Source organism: Tachysurus fulvidraco, chromosome 10 (genome assembly GCF_022655615.1).
Source record: "Tachysurus fulvidraco isolate hzauxx_2018 chromosome 10, HZAU_PFXX_2.0, whole genome shotgun sequence".
Classification (NCBI taxonomy): domain Eukaryota; kingdom Metazoa; phylum Chordata; class Actinopteri; order Siluriformes; family Bagridae; genus Tachysurus; species Tachysurus fulvidraco.
In genome coordinates, this window is record NC_062527.1 from 20,891,940 (window position 1) to 20,914,874 (window position 22,935).

Genomic DNA, 22,935 nt, shown 5'->3' on the forward strand with positions numbered 1-22,935 from the left:
CCACTGCTTCACAGTTCTCAGTGTTGGGTTTCTGCCAAGTGTAATGATTGGTAGCCAAGGACCATTTCACTTCAGACTCTAATAAAACATGGAAAAGGGAGTAAATTCTGTACTTATATAACCCTCTGGTCATACAGGCTGTCTAGAATCACTGCCATTAAAGAAACTCTTTATCCTTGTAGTTGCTTAGGAATAAGCTTTAGTATGAAAATATAAAGAAAGAAAAATAGTCATAATGATTAATACATTCTAAAGGGCAAGAAAAGTATTTAGCATCAGATTTGAACACTATTACAATCACAAAATAAATCACAATTAATATTTTAGCCATTACTGTAGATCACATCTCACTTTAAACAAAGATAACATCCCTGAGATCAACAAACTATATGAAAAAATCGATGGTACAGAATTACTCGCTCATTTCTGCCTTCTATACAGGTGTTTAGTTCGATCCAGCGATTCAGCACAAGAAAAATCAACTCTGTGACTAAACTCCACTATCTGCTTTGCTGCCTTTGTAGACAGAATGATCAATGGGCTTATTTTCATGCATGCAAAGTGGTATACAGTAAGTGTTTCAGTGATTACACTACAATCAGTGCATGCTGTGTAAATCAATGACCGCTGCTTCTCTGAGCTGACATTCTGTCACATTCTGGGTGAGTGATTGTGTAAATATTGTGCCTGGTTTCTTTACTGTTATTATTTCACCCTACAGACTGAGAGATGAAATTGATGAAAGACACAGAGATACGAATGATGTTTGTCATTGTATGTCTCCTGGAAAACACAGAGCTGAACATTTTCCCCATAGCAGCTCGTCCATCAATCGAGTCATTAACGATAAGCTTTTTTTAAAGAGTTATGTGACACAATGTGTTTATACAGTATAATGATTTTTTAAAATTAAGCGTCATAACTTATATCCCTTTATAGTTGCATTAACTTGCAGCTATAAACATTGATTAGATAATGAGAACTAGATCAATTTCTGGCTTGTCTGGCTTCACATATCTCAGCGGAAGAACCACATGTGATAACCTTTATCCTTCCTGGTAAGAAGCTGTCATAGGATGGGGAGAGCTGACTGGTAGGTGGCGATTTTTCTAAATTAGGGTGAAGATTAAGGGAAAATCAATTAAATTAGAAATTAAGCACTCAAACCAACCTGTTTGGCACCATCACCAATCCTAAAATCTAAACTTTTTGTACATTTTTATGTGAACTCTGTGATACACATTATTGGCTGACTGGCTGTTCCTAATAAATTGGCCAGGGTCTAAAGAAGGATACGTTTGAATTTTTTATTTTTTTTTATTTTTTCCAGCCTGAATTAATTTGCTGTTCATTGAAACCTTGATCACATACTATCCTATATAATATAGGCGTTTGACTGACCAATCACAGCCAGGGTGATGACGTCAGGCTTCACACCAAGGGGGGCGTGGTCAATGGGACAGCGGGCGCTATTGGCCGAGCGCAGAGATCTCGTGGCCCACGCGCACATCACACCGGATCACTCTTTACTCCGTGTTACTGAATCTACTGAAGCGTTAAAGGACGCAGGAGGCGTTTAAAAAGGTGAGTGTGGCTTTTTATTTAGGATCTCATGCAAAAGAAATTATATATTTATATATGTATATAATAATAATAATAATAATAATAATAATAATAATAATAATAATAATAATAATAATTGTGATAATAATATTGTATAGTATCAGGTATAGAGAAAAGAAAGAATGATCAAAGAAAGATATCAAGGCTCATGGTGATCTTTTATTTATTGGATGTGTTTATTAATTGTGTGCATAAATAAGAAGAAATCACCGACGAGCTCAAGCTGTGTTTGTGCTTTTATTTATGAATTTATTGCAGTCGTGACCTACTGATTGACTGTAGATCCAAGATGAAACGAAGGAAGAAACCATTTTTCTTGCCTGGGTGAAGATCCAATCGATTCCTTTCTCCTTTATTTTATCATTAAACCCACACGTGTATTCGATCAAACAGCTTTCTATTATAACACACAGGATACCGTATCATGTGATATAATAATGTAATAGACATTTTAACACATCAGATGAGAAAATAAGCAGATTTCAGGTCCATGAGATTGACTTGATTCTCAGGTGGTTATTCCACACCATCTCTACACCAGATCACCAGATCATATTGTTCTGAATATATCTAAGGTCCTTTTGTCCTCTATCACTGAGGATATCACTGTCACATCGAGTAATAATTAATGAGCAGGTGTTAGTTAATCGTTAAAAAGGCACGTGATGTTCTCCTTCGACCTGTAGGCGCTGGGTTAAAAAGAAAAGACAGAATAAAAGAAAAAATATAAACGCCGAAAAGAAAAATAACAGCCATCAGATTTAAAGAGATGGAGAAACTGAGGCGGTGCACACAATGTATCCTAAAGAGGCGCAGCCATGACACCAAGAGGCAGTGCAATGTTGTCTGTAGTGTAGTGTAGTGTTGTGTGTAGTGTTGTGTGTAGTGTAGTGTAGTGTTGTGTGTAGTGTAGTGTTGTGTTGTGTGTAGTGGTGTAGTGTAGTGTAGTGTGTAGTGGTGTAGTGTAGTGTAGTGCTGTGTAGTGTTGTGTATTTTTGTGTGTAGCGTTGTGTAATGATTTAGTGTTGTGTAGTGTGTTATGTTGTTTAGTATGTTGTGTAGTGTGTAGTGTAGTGTGTAAAATAGTGTTGTGTAGTATTGTGTTTTGTGTAGTGTGTAGTGTTGTGTGTAATGTAGTGTGTTGTGTGTGGTGTAGCGTGTTGTGTGTAGTGTAGAGTGTAATGTAGTGTTGTGTGTAGTGTAGTTTAGTGTAGTGTGCAGTGTAGTGTTGTGTAGTGTGTAGTGTATTCGTGTAATGTTGTGTAGTGTCGTGTGTTGTGGTGTCGTGTGTAGTGTAGTGTGTAGTGTATTGGTGTAGTGTTGTGTGTTGTGTAGTGTTGTGTGTAGTGTAGTGTGTTGTATGTAGTGTAGTGTAGTGTGTAATATAGTGTTGTGTAGTGTGTAGTGTTGTGTAATGTGTAGTTGTGTTGTGTGTAGTGTGGAATTGTGTAGTTTGTAGAGTAGTATTGTGTGTTGTGTAGTGTAGTGTATAGTGTTGTGTAGTAATGTGTAGTGTGGAGTAGTGTTGTGTAGTGTAATGTAGTAATGTGTAGTGTTGTGTAGTGTAATGCAGTAATGTGTAGTGTGGAGTAGTGTTGTGTAGTGTAATGCAGTAATGTGTAGTGTGGTGTAGTGTTGTGTATTGTAGTATTGTGTGTAGTGTAGTGTTGTGTGTAGTGGTGTAGTGTTGTGTAGTGTGTATTGTGGTGTGTAGTGTAGTGTGTAGTAGTGTGCAGTGCAGTAGTGTGTGGAGTGTTGTGTGTAGTGGTATATTGTTGTGTGTAGTGTGGTTTACTGTAGTATAGTGTTGTGTAGTGTAGTAATGTGTTTAGTATAGTGTGGTGTTGTGTGTAGTGTGGTGTGGTGTAGTGTAGTGTGTAGTGTAGTTGTGTGTTGTGTGGTGTTGTGCAGTGTAGTGTTGTGTGTAGTGTGTAGTGTTGTGTAGAGTGTGGTGTGTTTTTGTAGTGTGTCATGTAGTGTGTAGTGTAGTATATTGTGGTGTAGTGTTCTGTAGTGTAGTATAGTGTAGTCTAGTATAGTGTGGTTAGTGTAGTGTTGTGTAGTGTAATGTAGTAATGTCTGGTGTATTGTAGTAATGTGTGGTGTAGTGTAGTAATGTGTGGTGTAGTGTAGTGTAGTAATGTGTGGTGTAGTGTCGTATAGTGTAGTGTAGTGTAGTATAGTGTGGTTAGTGTAGTGTAGTGTAGTGTAGTAATGTGTGATGTAGTGTAGTGTAGTGTAGTAATGTGTGGTGTAGCGTTGTGTAGTGTTGTGTAGTGTAGTGTAGTGTAGTAATGTATAGTGTGGTGGTGTTGTGCAGTGTAGTATATTGTAGCATAGTGTAGTGTTGTGTAGTGTAGTGTAGTATATTGTAGCATAGTGCAGTGTAGTGTAGTATAGTGTTGTGAAGTGTAGTATATTGTAGCATGGCGTAGTGTTGTGTAGTGTAGTATAGTGTTGTGTAGTATATTGTAGCATAGTGTAGTGTTGTGAAGTGTGGTGGTGTTGTGTAGTGTCGTGTGGTGTGGTGTTGTGTAGTGTTTTACTTTTAAATGAATGTAGTACACTACACATTAGATATCTGACCAGCAAATGCAATGCAATACCATATAAGACATTAGACAGATATCAGGCACTTTCTCGGCTGTTCACTGGTAAATCTACTCCAATATAATGTCATGAGCTGTTAATATAATTTAATACAAATCAATAAAAATTAAATGTCAGTTTAGTGCAACACACTTCTAATGCTGTATTGTATCTAAATAAACAGTGTTTTACTGGGTATTTAGTCCCATTCTGCTATTTTATGCAAATCGCAGTGAGTGACAGAATCCTGATATTAGGTTTATATGCTGCTGTGACATATAATTGGTTATTAATGCATTATATGCTACAGTTTCATATTATGTTTGTGGGCCATTTATTCAGAGCAAGAAGCTTACTATGATATTAGTTCATCATTTATGCAGCGTGACGTTCAAGAGAAAATCTCTATCTCTGATTCTGTCTCTATATCAATATCCCATGCAATAATAATCAGGAGAAAGCATGATGTCCTGGCTTAAATCCAACTGTATTCTATATTTTGGGATTGAATAGTGCTACAGCCAAATAAGGGTATAAAACACATAATAGTCCATCATTACAGTTACATGCACGCGCGCTCGGCTGCTTTCTCGCCTTTAACGTTCTCTCGCGCTCATTCTGCAGACAGAGGGGCCAAAATGGACGTTTTCATGAAGGGGTTTTCTAAAGCTAAAGAAGGCATGGCGGTAGCCGCGGAAAAAACCAAGGAAGGCGTGGCGGTGGCAGCGGAGAAGACCAAGGAAGGCGTCATGTTCGTGGGTAAGAGGTGACACATGCACACACGCACACACTCTCATCACATCTCAGCTCAGCTCCACTCCCGTGGGCGCGTGGGAGGAGATTTTTTCAAAGCTTTTGGGTGGACGAGAGCACGTGCGTAAGGGGGTGGGTGGGGGTGTGTATTTGTGGGGGCGGATGTGGGAGGTGGTTGTGCGCCTGGAGAACCGTCGTGGTTACGTTATAGTGGCACAAAGATTGAAATGGAACTAATGATTTATTTTACATATTGGAAATACTTATGCAGTTCACGCGGTGCATCGTGCACGCTGCTTTAGGGCGGGGTTTGTCAGGAGTGGGTGTTTTGTGTAACAGTATACTGTATGAACTAGTATAAGCTATTGTATTTCCCATAATACCACTAGTAATAATATTATACACATATTGAGGTGGCACATATTGAGGTAAGCATCTCAGGAGGAAACTTAAGGGACAAATTCTATAGACACCGTTTGTGTTTTCAGAGACATTTGGCTTATTTCATGATCCCAGAAGTCTTATATATATATATATATATATATATATATATATATATATATATATATATATATATATATATATATATATAAAATACATGTTATATAATAATTTAATAATTAAAAAACTCAACTATGATGAAAAAACAGAGGTCAAATTATATATCTGACAATGGTGGAGGTGGGTGTGGTTAAATTATATTAGCGCTAATATGGAATGCAGATCATTTAAGGAAATGATATACAGTATGATGTATGATACGCACTGTATGTATGTGACAGAATGTAAATATTAATCACACAGAAGGTGCTGCCAATAAACTGGATGTGAAGAAAAAGGAAAATAACAAGCCACCAGCTAAAGAGCACAGAGCCGTCACTGCTGACGTTCCATATCTGTGATGAAATGTTCGTAAGATGCGTGATGCCTCCGGGGCCTGATAACATTTGAATTCGAATCATGACTGTAAACATAAACTGATTATTATTTGTTGTTGTGTAGCCTGCACTTTGGGAACAGGAGACTGGTTGATATGAATAATGTAGAAATTTTAGAACAAAAACATCCATCTGGATTTAAACCAATTTTACCCCAATTATGTTTAATGTTGCTTAACGTCCATGAAAGCTCCTGTTAACTCTGACATTATATCAGTTAGAAAACCGTCATTCTCTCTCCAGATTCCCTGACGTGTTTTTGAGAAACCCGAAAGAAGCGTCAACTCTATTAACTTTATATAAGCGATACAGTATTAACTCTATATAAGCCTGTTATAAAGCTCTGGCACTGGAGACTCCTTTCTTAAACAAATATATCCTTACAGAAAACTTCACCATATCAACAGTTGAACACGTTTTATCACGGCTATGGTTCACGAGGAACATCCGCTGTGTTAAGTTGTTACTATAGAAACAATCATTTCTAAAAACAATGTAGAATTAATTTTATTAAATGTAATCCAGACTTAATGCTGTATCTTTATGTATCTTTATCTTTTATCTCATGTACCTCCTATCTATAAATAATATACTGTATATTGTATTATGACAGCTTACACTTCATTTAATAATGAACATTTCCATCAATTTAAAAATCAAAGAATGAGAGAGAGAAAGAGACATAGAAGGAGGGAGAGAGAGAGAGAGAGAGAGAGAGAGAGAGAGAGAGAGAGAGAGAGAGAGAGAGAGAGGTGTAGTAGCTTGGACATGCTCCAGCTTCTCTCTGATCTCCTGCCCGAGGGTTGGACAGGAGCCAGGCTGGCCACATGTCACACTATTCCATGATCTCACAATGTAGCACTCTTTTTCAGGACACACACCTTGTCTGATGCAACACAATGCATGGCAACCTGTGTGTGTGTGTGTGTGTGTGTGTGTGTGTGTGTGTGTGTGTGTGTGTGTGTGTGTGTGTGTGTGTGTGTGTGTTTGTATGTGTTTACCCACCTGAGAATCAACAGTGCTTACTGTAGGACAATAGGAGGTCTTTATATGGCTGAATACTGTATCTGTGTGTGTGTGTGTGTGTGTGTGTGTGTGTGTGTGTGTGTGTGTGTGTGTGTGTGTGTGTGTGTGTGTGTTTGTTTGTGTGCCACAGTGACACATTGCACAGCAGAGTATAAATTAGTAGAAGCTGACCTGCTTCCTGCTTTGCACAGTTCGGATAAAAATAGACCTAAACAAATGCAAGGTATCTGTACGGAGAACAAAGAAAGTACCGGAGAAATCATTAGTACAAGAGAGCGCAAAGTCAGGGGAGAGCATGTGCCCTGAATCCCACACAGCTCAGGATACTTTACATATGAAGTAATGTAGAACCTTTAAGAGTTCAGTGACTTTCTGGGGAACCAATAAAAATGCTAAATACGATAGAACCCAACGTAAGGTTCTGCATATTAAGCAGAAAATATTTAGCAGTAATTTGTTGGGTTTGTACCACACACTTACCCAGTAGGTCTAAAAATTCTGTTAATTAAAATATACAGTATGTGTAGAAATTTCTCCGTATCGATATTGTTAAAATCACCTGTATGTCGTCCATAGCTCAGGGGTTGCCAGATTTTTCTTGAGTAAAAGTTTTTGAGTTTTTAAGCAGCATCTAGGCCACCATTTTTAACACAGACCCATCCTTTAAAACTAAAAAAAAAACCATGGGATAGAAGATATGGAGACGAAAGAAAAAAAACATTTTTAAACTTATATGACTTTATCAAAAATGAAAAGTGAAAAATAATAATATTATATGTGAATGATATGGCACTGAGCGTTAAAATAAACCTGAACCTGAATTTCAGTATAAAAGCCCTACTTTAGACCTACCTTTGATTATCCCATAATGCAGCACATGCTATTATTTTGTTTTTCACTGTAGGTTCCATTCATGTTGTCCAAAAAAACAAGAGTCCTGTTAGAAAGAAACCGTTAACACTGCTCTACTTTCCCCCTGTAGTGCCTGACATATGGACAGTTCCAGGTCATGTAGATTTTTGTTCATATAGTTTACAGAGCGTCTTTCTCTCCGTCCATGCAAAGTGCTCCAGGAACCTCCAGTTATCCAAATGAACCGGTGAAGAACTCTTAAAGAACCTGAACCAAGGACCGAGATGGTTTATTTACATTATAAATGCCTTAAAGGTTCTAGAATGTTCTGAATGTAAAGTTTGTACTAGAGGGCTGCATTAGGATTGGGCTCCCACGGGACCCAGCGCAAATCTCGCGGGAGCGGGCGGTTTCACCTTTGCCCCGGGCGGGAGTGGGCGGTCAAAAAATTTAGCGGGAGATCCGCGGGACCCGGTGGGATTTGGTGTGTAGCCTAATAATAAGAATGGAGTCAACACATGACGTTGAGAAGAAGATTAGTATTAGCATTAGTATTAATTTATCTTATTTAAATGCAATCATGTTTAATTCTGTTATTCTGGACATTAGCCTGAACTAATAATTAGTCTGATCATTTGTATACAATCAAAATTTTCACAAGCTCTCAAGAAAAAATCCGCGGAAGTGGGCGGGAGTGGACACAAACATCGCGGGTGCGGGCGGGAGTGGAACACGCAGCTTGCGGGCGCGGGCGGTCCTGGGCAGAAATTCAGCAGGAGCGGGCGGGTGTGGGTTTATAAAAACAGTCCCGCGCAGGGCTCTAGTTTGTACCATCCATGTACACATTTCATACATAGTGTAAACTCTTCTTGAATTAGGTTCTTGAAGGGTTGATTGGATAATTGAAGGTTTGGAAAAAAACATTTGGGGGTAATGATGCTCCAGAAACAGCAAAATTCCTATCATCTGTACGTCATCCTGCTGATATGAGGAAATTCATTGCAGCCTTTATGTATTATATATCACTCGAGTGGAAGAGAATGAACAGCTGTTCAGCATTCAAGCTGTTTTGCATTCGCATTATGGAGGTATGAATTTTTTATACATATTTTATACAGGACCCAATCACAGTTGTTTTTTATTCCATAATATATATATATATATATATATATATATATATATATATATATATATATATATATATAATAACCCTAGATAATGTATTTTCAAGATACTGATACATACTGATTACATTAGACCTTGTAACTCTTTTTTTTTTAGAGTTGGAGGAGACATGGAGGATAAAAACAAAGAAAGAAAGTGAAGAAAGACTTACGATAAGGACAAGAAGTAGGACGTGTTAATATAGGATCAGCTTTCCAGCGCTGGAGAGAACTGAAGGAGCAGGAAGTCAGCCACATATTCACAGGTTGGAGTTTCCCGAGTCAATAACTCCTGAGCTAAACGCTGTTACTACACAAATAACACCTCTTTTCTATCGTAGTAATGTAGAGAGGCAGCTACAACCGCGTTTTGTGTAGTAACAGCGTTTAGCTCAGGAGTTATTGACTCTGGAAACTCCAATCTGTGAATATGCGCACATGCGCACTGAACACTCTCTCCTCCCATATTGACAAGACCCGCCCCTTTCTGCTCATTGGCTACACATTTGTTTTGTTTGGTGGCCTAACGAAGTTTTTGGAAGCATTTCTCAAATATCGTAGACCCCACCTTTAAAGGATGGGAAGGTTTATGGCTAAACGAATAAACAAGTCAGTTCATGGGGATTTATTAGCATGACAAAATGTTTCAGAATAAATATTCTTCATTTCCTAACTCACACCTTCATACATGAAATTAGTTTCCATTCAATGCTAAATGCCCAGAAGAGAAATTAGTAAAAATGGTTACAAGAAACAAAGTAGTTCACTTCTTTGCTAAGCAACAACAGTATAATAAATAACAGTGGTAGCCGTCACTACACACCTAAAAGAGATAAACTACGTTTGACATTTTCAGTTTGTCACTCATAGCAGAAAACGTACAGAAATAGCAAATTTACAGTCGATTCCAGAAGTATACAAAATACACCAAAATGAATTACACAAGCTATTAGAAAGAGTTTGAGATCAAACATTGTTGATCTCCATCTTTGATATTAATTTTTTGTGCATGATGACCGACAGATTTTTGTGTTTTTTTGTGTAACAAAAAGTCTACGATGATGATATAGTTCAGTATGTAATGCTTTCTTGTTGTAGTTTATCTTGGTTTAAGCTCCAGCTCCGGGTCAAGATTTTACCTCCTGGCAGAAGCAGTCAGAATTCCTGATGATGGTATTTTTTAAAAGAACTATAGAATGCCTGAAAGCATCAACTCTTTATACCAGATATCCACCATAACGGTCACACACACTGAAGGGCTTGGAGACAAAATAGTCATAAGATGATTTTTATTTATTGTTATTTTGCAGTGCATTTTTTCTCTTAAAAGGAATATTTCTGGTTCTCTCTCTCTCTCTCTCTCTCTCTCTCTCTCTCTATGTTAGTGTGTGTGTGTGTGTGTGTGTGTGTGTGTGTGTGTGTGCTTAAATCATTCTGTCTAAACTCTTTCTGTCGATTAGACAGTCCCCTGAGGAACATTTAAACAAAGAGCAGAAGGTGCAGATGATTGACTGCAGGCTGTCATATCTAACGGATGGAAAGAAAAGCTGATATTTATCGACCTGCTTCTTTTAAGAAGGGACTTAGCATATTCTCACACACACGCACACACACACATAGAGAGAGAGAGAGAGAGAGAGAGAGAGAGAGAGAGAGAGAGAGAACCGTGCAAACCCAGTTTAAATTTTTTCATTTTTTAGGATTAAAACTGTTTCATTTGTGTACACAAACACACTCACACACACACACACTCACAGACATGTTTACACACAATAACACAGTCTGGGACAGAGGGAGCCAATTAGCCGAGATATTCTAATCCCACCTCCTGATGTTTAGCAAGCAGCAGCACAGCGATGTGCAAGCAGCATCTCACACACTGAGAGAACAATGGCCCTGAAAGCTATGCTTCAGCTAGCATGACGTGTGTGTGTGTGTGTGTGTGTGTGTGTGTGTGTGTGTGTGTGTGTGTGTGTGTGTGTGTGTGTGCAAGTGAGAGAGAGGGAGATTGATCTTCAGAGGACAAACAAGACAAGCTCATATGCAGGAGGGGTGTGTGAGTGTGAGCGAGCTAATTTTCACTCTTTCTTGGTCATCAGCTGTAGATAAAAAGCACACACACACAGAGACACACACATAGAGACCCAGACACACACAGAGCTGTGAGAAGAGCTGAGAGAAGTGAACACTTATAACACCGCAATATTATAAAAGAAAGGTTACTTTTAAAAGAGTGATTAATATACTACCTTGCTTTATATATATATATATATATATATATATATATATATATATATATATATATATATATATATATATATATAATTTTTTTTTAAGGTGTTTAGGTTTTAAAACATATAATTTAATATTTACAAATTAAAAATGTAATCAAATAAAAAAACCCAGCACAAAACAAATATACTTCCTATTTACATAATTACTAGGAAGAATGCTGGGCAAAAATAAATATATATTTTTTCAAAAATTATATGTAAAATTGTGTGTAAATTGTATAATAACAATAAGAAGAAGAAAAATAAGAAGAACAAGAAAAAGAATATACTCTTGCTACAGCCTTCTGTGGCTGAGAGCCAAGGGAGTAATCTTGGTCCTGATCTCAGGGTAGGCGGGGCTTATATGCTGTCTCTCCATGTCAATCACACGCATCGGTGAGCTCATTTATGTGGAAGAGAGCAGAGAGCTCATTTTACTGCCCAGCAAGAAAAAAACAGGGGAAACAATACAAGCAACTGTATGTTCTAATATAATGATTATTTCTCAAAAGTATTGACACCCCTGAGTAATATTCTAAATCAACACAAACAATTTGTCTGTATTTTACAAATTTCATGTCATTTGCTCTCAGTCCGTTTCCTGTTTGTCTACACTCCTGTAGCTATAAAAAGACTTTAACTGTAACAACATCAGAGTTCCTCAGAGCTGTAAAGAGCATCACGGCATCCTCAGGTGTGGATGATTCCAACCCTCTCTCCATGTTTCTGCACATGACAACAGATCATTGTGAAGCATCAGATCATTGATAACGATCGTCTCCTGTCGGACGCTCTGGCCTCCTTTCTTGCAGTGACACAGTGTGAAAACTGACATTTGCAGAAAAGAAACTCATCCCTTTTTTCTGTTTCCAGGCAGCAAGACCAAAGACAGCGTGGCTACGGGTGAGCTCATTCTCTTTACCTTCTAAATAATAGACGCTTTAATGCGGAATTCGATTACTTTGGCATGCAGCCACCTCGCAGCACCGAGCCAGTGACACGTGTACGAGTCTATAAGTGTAAAATTTGGGTTCTGTACAAACAGGATTAAATTACAAACGATGTTACACCAAGCCCAGGCCACATGCCCTCTATTACGTCTGTTAAAGTATTCAGATATTTATTCAGCTTCTTATTTATTTATTTCTTTTTTTTTTTTTTTTATTCAATTCAATTTATCTTTTTTTATTACAAATTCATCTATGTGTTTATTTAATGATTTTTATGGTTTACTTTTCTTTCTTGTTTTTAAGTGTTTATAATTTTGTTTTTAATTATAATTGTTTTATTATTTATTATTAGTTTTATTTGCTAATTTATTTATTTTTAGTTTTTTTTTTTTATTATTTTTGTATTTGTTTCCTTGATTGCTTCTTTTTTTAGAGTAAAAAATAATTTTCATTTTCATATTTTCATTTATTTTCACTCATTATTTTTACAATTTTACTATGGAATAAGATACATGTTTCATTTATTTACTTATTAGTGTGTTTTTTCTTTCTTTTTTTTATTAATAAATTATTTATTTTTTGTTTGTTTATTTATTTATTACAAATAATTTCATGTTTATTTATTACATTTTTTTACCATTTTTTGACATAGTGTCATTTTTAGTCACCTTCTTTTGTCAGAAATATTACGCTCAGTATTTTCATTACAGGCGTATGATGTGTGATGTTCGGGTGTAACATTTGTTGGTGTTTAGTAATAAATAAAAATTAACCTAGGAGGATTTTTTTTAATAATTTAATGAGTGTATCTTACTGACCGGTGAAGTGAGACAGGAACAAAAACATTATTTCTGGGAGACTTTGTTAAAAAGCTGAACAATGTTGCTGTAGCCTGAGAAAGAAGAACGAAGCGTCGTATAAAGACGAGCTGTGTAGTGTGCTGAAGATCAGAAGTCTGACATCATAGTCGGATTGGATTTTGAGGTGTTTTCAGGTCTAGGGGATGTGTGCTGAAGTGCTGAAGCTGTGTGTTTTCTCCTGTAGTGGCTGAGAAGACGAAGGAGCAGGCATCTCACCTCGGGGGCGTCGTCCTCTCTGGAGCCGGTAACATCGCCGCTGCCACCGGCCTCATGAAGAAAGACGAGTTTCCCTCAGACGTGAACGTACGTTTATCCTCCAGTCTCGTGCCCTGTCCTGCCCTGTCCTGTCCTGCTGGTTACATATTAGATTAGATTCGTCCTAATAGATTTCTTTATGAGGTCGTTGTTTAGACGTGTCCTTCAAACAGGGTTAGGTTTTTTCCCCCGAAGGTCAGAAGTGGAAACCCAGCTGGTGTCTCTTTACCCACGTCTCACCCACGTCTTTCCTTCTCTTTGTGACTTCCTCTTGTGCTATATTTATATCCCTCCCTTTCTTTTTTCTTTTCTCTCCTCTGTCTCAGTCTCACTTTATTTCTTTTCACCCTCTTCTCTGTCCATAATTTTTATTTCTCTTTTTTTTCATCTTCTCACATTCTCTTGCCCTCCCTCATCGTCTCGCTCTATTTATCTGTCTTTCTTTTACCCTCTCTCTTCCTTTCCATTCTTCTTTAACCCTCCACCCCCATCCTCTCCGTCACTCTTCAACTTTCTATCTCTCTCATTTTCTTTCTCACTCCATTTGCTTGTCACTGTACCTTGTTTCCTTTCTCTCTCTTCCTTCCTCTCTTTACAGAATACCTTGTTTATTCTGTTTATCTCATTTTGTATCCCTCTCCCACTTAGGCATCCTCACTCATCATTCTCTCTCTCTCTCTCGCTCTCTCTCTCTCTCTCTCTCTCTCTCTCTCTCTCTCTCTCTCTCTCCCCCCCCACACACACACTCTGCTCTTGCTCCACACATCAGCTTGGTCACATGACCTTGCTGAAGGTCATGAAGCTCCATCAGTGTGTTTGTTCATTACTCAGGTGTCTCTTCTCTATGACGGCACTTTAAAATCAACCCAAACCATTGACTCTTTAACATTGATTTGTGTGTGTGTGTGTGTGTGTGTGTGTGTGTGTGTGTGTGTGTGTGTGTGTGTGTGTGTGTGTGTGTGTGTGTGCGCGCTGATGTAAGAGGGTGTGTAAGATTTACAGATTTCCCTGTGAGCCCTCCCCCACCCCACTAGAATAAACAACACAATGATCAAAGCTGCGACGTGCGGGGTCCAAGTACCTTTTTTTTTAAATTAGAGGTCGCTGTGCCCGGCTCGAACCGATTCACATAGAGACCATAGACACAGTAGAACTTACTGTGCTGCTGACAGCTGATTGGCTGATTTTTTATTATTATTTGCTATTTTTATTATTAGAACGTAGCTCTTTGAACATAACTCCACCCCCTATGAATGACCACACTATAACACTGTATTTGAGTCAGTTAAGCTCCGCCCTTCAACATGTGGAGCCATGTATTTTTTACAAGCATCACCATGTGTTCAGAAAGTTTCAGAGTATTTGTCCAAATGTGCTAAGATTCCACGGACTAGTTCGGAAAACTAGGATTCACATATTATGCAAATTAGTTCAAAATATAACTTTGATTAGCTGCATGGACACAAGGTAGAAAAGCACTCACTGGTTCGACTAACAGGCCAAAACATTATGCACTGCACTGGAGCGCCACCATCAGGCTGATCACACCACTGAACTCTCCTGTGGAGCAGCAAGAGGGAGTTTTACAGTACCTACTGACCAAGTTTCATGTCTCATGACTCATTTTATAGTAGAATAACAACCATAACATCAACAAGAGCTAAAATACAGGCCAACTCATGCCAGAACTTCTGAAAATCCAAACAAACCATTAGACCTTCATAGCTAAAATATAGTCTAAGTGGCTTGCGTAAGTATTCACTCACCTAAATATTAATTATTTATTTAATTAATTAATTAATTGGTTAGTTAGGTAGTCAGTTAGTTAGTTAGTTAACTGGGCCAGGGGGCACGGTGGCTTAGTGGTTAGCATGTTTGCCTCACACCTCCAGGGTCGGTGTTCGATTCCCGCCTCCTCCTTGTGTGTGGAGTTTGCATGTTCTCCCCGTGCCTTGGGGGTTTCCTCCGGGTACTCCGGTTTCCTCCCCCGGTACAAAGACATGCATGGTAGGTTGATTGGCATCTCTGGATAATTGTCTATAGTGTGTGTGAGTGAATGAGTGTGTGTGTGTGCCCTGTGATGGGTTGGCACTCCGTCCAGGGTGTATCCTGCCTCGATGCCCGATGACGCCTGAGATAGGCACAGGCTCCCCGTGACCCGAGAAGTTCGGATAAATGGTAGAAGATGAATGAATGAGTTAACAGGGCCAAATACTTATGCACACTTAAGTTTAGAAGTACAGCTTTAGAAATTTTGTGTATTTCCTGCTTGTATGGTGGTAGTTTGTGCTGGGTTTGAGTGTGTAATTGGATGGTCTGTGAGGTGTGTATAACGGAGTTGGCGTGTTGGACTGAACGTGTCGTGTTGAGATTTTGGGATTACACGCTGTTGAAACTTGGCCTAGTTGGCTAGGATTTGCACCGTTTAAAAATACCCCACCTGCCCAGAGAGACAGCACAACATCTCGATTTATTATCACGTTAATGAAATGTGACCGGCACAAAGGGAATTGACTTCAGCTTTGTAGATATTTCATATAGGGAATGTAAACACAAGATTCTGTACATTAATAACTCCAAAAAAAAAGGAGTTTCATCCTGTTGTGTTGAGTCCAATTTGATGATTCAACATCTTTGTCATGTCTCACTCTACAGTGGTGTTAATATGAAGCTCATATGAAAATAGACACTCGGGACTTTTAGAATTTTAGTCTTTTGTCAGTATTTCTGTTTTCCCCTAGAATACTGGGGTGATAAATTCATAGAATTTTTTTTGTTCCATAAAAACTGTTTGTATTTTCAGAATAAATGTTGATATCAATCCCATATCTGCTTTCTGAGATGCTCCAAGTGTTTGTTCATCTAAAAAGCAGCTAAAATTCTCTGTAAGTTTAACAACAGAGGGGAAAAAAGCACACATCTCAGAGTCCTGACTCATTTTAGACCAGACTCACAGACAGAACATCAGTCATTTGTTTTTACCGAGTGAAAAGCCGTATAAACTGATTAAAATAATCTTCTGTACTTCTGCAGTGCATCGACGCCATTGTGTCCCATCATTCATCCTTATTTACTCAGATGACATGGATCTTTTCAGCAGAATCGATCGTCTCTAAGCCACACCCATTTTCCTCTTGGTATCTAGGTCATCGTTTCAGGATGTGTGGTTATTTTTTTATTTTATTTATTTTTTTTTTCTGGATAGTTCCATATAAAACCACACACACTTTCAGATTACGCTTCATGAATCATTAATGATCCACAGTCTCAGAACCTGAGATTTGGCAGGATTTGTAAAAAAAAAAAATGTAGAAAATAAAGAATTAGAAAATAAAGAATAAGAAATAAAGAAATAGAAAATAAAGAATTTGTCTTCGGATCAAAACAAACACTGCAGATAAAAGTTCAGCTCAAACAATGATGTTCTCTCAGGAGGTTGATGAGATGTTTGGAATATTTAGTATTGTATATCAGAAAGGACATATAATAATAATCTATATGAAAGTCTGGGTGAATATTAAAAAAGCAGCCAAATTTGAGAAGGTCGCAAAGGATACGTAAGATACGAGCTGTCCTCTAAATCAGTGGTCCCCAACCCCCGGGCCGCGGACCGGGACCGGTCCGTGGACCAAATGGTACCGGGCTGCCTAAGGAACATAAAATTATTTCCATTTTATTTACTGTCGTGTATTTCTCTCGGGTTTGTGCGACTTTCCATGGACGAGAGGATAACCGGGAGCTGAGAGATGTCACCTAAAGCCGCACCGATACCGCGCATGCGCAAAATATCATGATATCGGGCCGGGTTTAGGTGACGTCTGGAGCTGAGCGGCTGCGAGCGTCAGTGGTGTTGTAGCTTTGGTGGAGAGAGAAGGTGTGTATCGCTCTTCTCTCTGTTCACCGGTACTTTGTCATGTTTAACAGTGCTTGGTGTACGTGTATATTGTGTTTGCTCAAATTTAACCCATAAATTAGCAAAAATGAGCACGAAACAGACGTCGTTAGAAAGTTAGAAACTCTGCCGGTGTTCTGGATTAAAGCCATGGCGGAATACCCTGAGATTGTCACCACAGCACTTACATCCCTATCGCCATTTCCGACATGCTATCTGTGTGAAGCGGGGATTTTCTGCAGTGACGGCAACCGAAACAAAACAACGGAATAAACTGGACATAAGCGACACACTTCGGGTGTCATCGTCTCCTATTACCCCAGATGGAACCGTCTCGTTGTAAAGAAACAAGCTCAGGGTTCTCATTGATTTAGCGTTGTAGTGAGTTAAAAAGGCATGATTAAATACAATTAAATTAATTTTAATTTAATTGTATATGCCCCACCCCCCACCTCCAGCGGGCCGCGGTAAAATTATCAAACAGTGACCGGTCCGCGGTGAAAAAAAGGTTGGGGACCACTGCTCTAAATCATCCTTAGGTCACATGCATAGTAAGACTGTGGTAATGAATAATATGGTACATCAATAACACTGAATTACAAACGGCGGGGAGCCGAGAGACTTAATCAGCTACCCAAAGTAAAATTGCTCTGAAAAAAAGTTTTAGGATTTAATCCATTAATTCAGATTCTGTAGCTTTAAATGTGGGTAAAATGTCAGTACTTTTTTCAGTACCCAAGTCAAAGTGATACAGGAAGTCTGCATTCTGAACTAGCTAGTTAGCGAACTATGCTGATGAATGGGATAAGGAGATAAAAAAAAATCCCAAGTACTAAAAAAGTACAAAATATATATTTGATTTTATTTTCAGTCCAGTGCTTTGTTTTATTTTCTCTCTATGTGATGTTTCCCTGTGTGTGTGTGTGTGTGTGTGTGTGTGTGTGTGTGTGTGTGTGTGTGTGTGTGTGTGTGTGTGTGTGTGTGTGTGTGTGTGTTTTCGTGTTTGCAGCCTGAGGAGTTTGGTCAGGAGGCCACTGAGGAGCAGATGGGGGAAGGAATGGTGGATCCAGAGGGAGAAGCATACAACGAGAATCAGGTAGAGCATACTGTAATAAACACACACACATGCACACACACACGCGCGCACACACACACACATGCACACACACACGCACACACACACACACACACACACACACACACACACACACACACACACACACACACACACACACACACACACACCATGGCATTACAAGGGCAAACGGTTCATCTTTTACCTTCACAGTATCCAGCACGCGTATCGTGGCTTCAAGACTAATATTAGACAGCTTAGCTGAAATAACATTGCTAATTAAATTTCAGAAGGGATAAAATCCATTTCTATTTCTCTTTTCTTTATTTTAAGATAAGCCGTTCTTTACTGAAAGAAGAGATGAAGTGATGAGGACGATGAAGCAATGTGGGCGGGTCATAAAACGTGATAATTTTGCACGTTTTAACTCATTTACTATACAATGTTGCTCTTTCTTTCTGTCTTTCTTTCTTTCTTTCTTTCTTCAATGCCGTCAATGTCTCTATTATTCCTATTCTTAAGTCCTCTCTCTCTCTCTCTCTCTCTCTCTCTCTCTCTCTCTCTCTCTCTCTCTCTCTCTGCATCTCTTTCTCTCCATCACCTAACTGTCGTGTCTTATGGGCGTGGCTATGACGCCAAAGAGCCAGAAGGATTGTGGGTATTTCTTGACAGACACCACCCCCCACCCCCATTATAAATAGATTCTCCTTGCTGTAGCTCGTGGTCATGTGATCACTGTCACACGCACTCACATGACGTTCTCCTATTTATTTTCTATTACTTTTTTCACTCCATTCTGTAAAGTAGAGCACAGACATGGTGTCCAGTTCCATGTGAAAGCTCATCCTGCCCCCTGCTGGAGGAAGAGAGAAAAATATACACTAATATATAAAAGCCACTGATGTGGAACAGGATAATAATTAGAGAGTCTTCGCAGCGTGTAGATCACAGTGTCTGCTTACGGCTTCACATTTTCACATTAAATACGAGAGAACAGCCAGGATGTAAGGCTTTAATTATTCAGCGAGGACGACTGAAATATTTATCGGTGAAGAACATCGTTCCTTCAAGCTCGTGAAGAATCGTAACATTTTTACAGCATACCGTTAAGATGATATATTGGATTTCTGTAATAGCGGCTCTGACAATGATGCAGCTTAAAACGTGTTAGTTTTGATATGTTATTAGAATTTAACGGATTATAAATAAACCGAGTGATTTAAGAAAGAAACACGCACAATTGTAGAGCTGTTTATAAATGATGAAGGGTTTCTGTGAGGAATCTCCAGCTTTGGTGCAGATGTACTTAGGGTTGCCACCTTCAATGCAGAAAAATAAGGGACGCCTGCCTCAGCGGGGGCCACACCCCTCGGGGCCACGATGACCACAGTCCCGATGGCGTGCCAGTGGTGGTGTATCATAACTTAAAACATGTATTTATAAAAAGATCAAGATCGATACCAATGAACATTATAATAAGATATCTGCTATTGAGTTCAGTGTGAACAGATGCACTCAGTCTTATTGAGTGGTCATATTGAATACACAGCTATGACAATAATAAATATACGCCAACAATGTGTGACTGAGAACACAAAACAATAAGCTTTTGGAGGAACTTGTGAGATGTGAACCATATTTTATTAACTTATTATTAAATGAACAGATCCATAACTTAGTAATTATAACTCGCAAACTTGCAAAAGATCTTCCATGAACATCATGAACATAATAACATCAGTGGATGTATTGTATGAGCTGGACACGGGGGGGTGATCTGGAGATGCCATCGTTTCATATGGATTTTCTGTCACTCTGACTCTGTCAAAAGAACCGGCGAGGTGGCGTCCCGCCCTCCTCTGACTCTGATTGGCCTGTAACCCTAAAACAAACCAATCAAACCAACGATGCCAACGAGTATTACCCAATCAGGGGTAGAATAGGACGTGTCACCACACAATGCGGGTGGGGTGATTTGCATGGGATGCTGTATAATGTGGACCTATGTAAAATACGGGACAAATCGCGTCCCGTATCAAATCAATACGGGATTTTGCCTGTAAATACGGGACGGGTGGCAACCCTAGATGTACTGAAAAATGTACCGTTTCACCATCTAAGTGTTCATAATATTAAAAAAAAAGAAATACTCTCACTGTATCAGAAGTGAAGAGATGATGTGAGATGAATCAGTGAGTTCAGATCCCCAGCTTTAGAAGATTTACTCTGATCATAGGTCCAGACAGCACCGTATGATGTACCCCAGGTGTTCTAACAGCATGTGTATGGAGTGACTAGAAGAAAGCAGAAGATGGCCGTCTGACATCTGTATCTTTATAAATACCGTGTGATAAGACAAGAATTCGTTTGAAGGTGTAACAAAGAAATCCAGCTGTTTCTCACAGAGGTTATAAGTAAAATGTTCATGTGCAGTTATAGCTGCTGTAACACGAGGGATATACGGGACTGACTCATTTGTAGATAGATAGATAGATAGATAGATAGATAGATAGATAGATAGATAGATAGATAGATAGATAGATAGATAGATAGATAGATAGATAGATAGATAGATAGATAGATAGATAGATAGATAGATAGATAGATAGATAGATAGATAGATAGATAGATAGATAGATAGGAATAAAAAAAAGTATGGGCAAAATAGGAATATGTGTAAAATAGTGCAAACTGTATAAAAAATTGTTGTTCAAATGTGTGCATTATTTACATTGTATGTACGACAATAACTAGGATAATATACGGTGTATGTACATATACAGTCGTATGCAAAAGTTTGGGAACCCCTGAGATTTTTATTGGATTTGTCTAAGGTTTATTGGATTAACAGAAAATGCGCAATATGCATAATAATGAAAATAGACAGGTGCGTAAATTTTGTCGTAAAATTTGGTGGAGCTTCCATCACGCTGTGGAGCTGTGTGGCCAGAGCCGGTACTGGGAATCTGGTTAAGTTGATGGTGGCATGGATTCCACCGAATATCAGCAGATTCTTGAGAATAATGTTGAGGAATCAGTCATGAAGATGAAGTTACACCAGAGCTGGATATTTCAACAAGACAACGACCCAAAACACTGCTCAAAATCTATTCAGGCATTTATGCAGTGGAACAAGTACAATGTTCTGGAACGACCATCCCGGTCCCCAGACCTGAATATCATTGAACATCTGTGGGGTGATTAGAAGCGGGCTGTCCATGCTTGGCAACCATCAAACCTAACTGAACTGGAGATGTTTTGTAAGGAGGAATGGTCCACAATACATTCATCCAGAATCCAGACAGCCATTACAGGCTATAGGGAGCATCTAGAGGCTGTTATTTCTGCTAAAGGAGGCTCTACTAAATAATGATGTGCTTTTTCTGTTGGGGTGCCCAAATTTATGCACCTGTCTAATTTGGTTTTGATGCGTATTGAGCATTTTCTATTAAAATAAATTAATAGAAAATGCTCAATACGCATCAAAACCAAATTAGACAGGTGCATAAATTTGGGCACCCCAACAGAAAAAGCACATCATTATTTAAATAAATTTAGACCTTAAATAAATTTAAACCTCATTTCACTACTGAAATATTACTTTAGTGTCCTTCAGTTATTTGATAGATCAAAATGAAATTGCCGATCAAAACACCCAAATATTTATATATGAAAATTATGGAAATTTTCAGGGGTTCCTAAACTTTTGCATACGACTGTAATATACATTAACGGGTGTAAACTAGGGTAAACAATGAATCTTAGAGTTATGTACCATTATAATTGGAAGAAAAAGACGTAACAGACACAGGGTGGAGCAGAACTACAGGTGATTACAGTATTAGTATTAGTGAGACATCAGGGTCCCAGTGGTGTAGTGTAGAGTTCAACAGGTTAATGGTGTTGGGGGAAAAACTGACTCTGGTGCAAATGTTCCTGATGTTTCTCTTCCATGGCAGGAAGTTGAGTGCCAATGACACATTGGGTGGTTTTTACCGACTCTTTACCATACAATAAGTTTCACCGCAGTAATAGATTGCATAGAAATAACATTAAGATAAGGCTTTTTTTGGGGATTAACACTAACAGTTCACGGAATGAGCTGCTATCCATGTAAAACATATTAGGTTTATTTAAATCCTGAACTTTACAGAACAGTAATACACAATGAAATTATTTAAACAACTAATCAGTATGCAGTAATTTAGCTTTTGGAAGCTAGAAAAAATATAGTTTGGTCATTTGGAGATTTTATGTCAACACAAGACCCAGAAACTGTAGATTTATTTTATGTTTTGTAAGTAACAAACCGACCTGGAAACCCAAAACAATGACTGACGAAGACAGATACAGGGCTGGTATATAAAGAGCACGTTATTAGGGTAAATAAAGAACAAACAGTAAAGATGGCTATGATGAATCGCTTGCCAGCACCCTCTGGTGGTCTGACATGGAACTGTCCCAGTAACTCCTGACACATGGTTCCTGGTGCATATTTATTATTTTTTTTTATTATTATTATACAAAAATTCTTGATCAGGATTTCTTCTCTTTCCTGTCAGGAGCAGAGCCAGGACTACGAACCTGAAGCATAAAGCATAACGTTGAAACTTCAGCACCGACCAGCAGCACAATAACGTTTCTATATCAATACGAAGGGCAAAATGCTGAACTCATCCCAATAAA

General features: G+C 38.5%; 1 protein-coding gene across 2 annotated transcripts; it reads left to right on the plus strand.

Annotated features, from left to right (window-relative positions):
* Positions 1–1,428: 1,428 nt before the first annotated feature.
* Positions 1,429–22,935, plus strand: sncb (synuclein, beta). Of its 2 annotated transcripts, none has more exons than XM_027174609.2 (6): positions 1,429–1,584; positions 4,837–4,971; positions 12,091–12,120; positions 13,212–13,330; positions 18,184–18,270; positions 22,818–22,935. In XM_027174609.2, the coding sequence occupies exons 2-6, from the start codon at positions 4,851–4,853 to the stop codon at positions 22,842–22,844; spliced, it is 384 nt and encodes a 127-aa protein (XP_027030410.1). In that variant the 5' UTR covers positions 1,429–1,584; positions 4,837–4,850; the 3' UTR covers positions 22,845–22,935. The 2 variants fall into 2 exon arrangements, with proteins under 2 accessions (XP_027030410.1, XP_027030408.1); XM_027174607.2 differs by having other exon boundaries at positions 1,430–1,584; positions 22,812–22,935.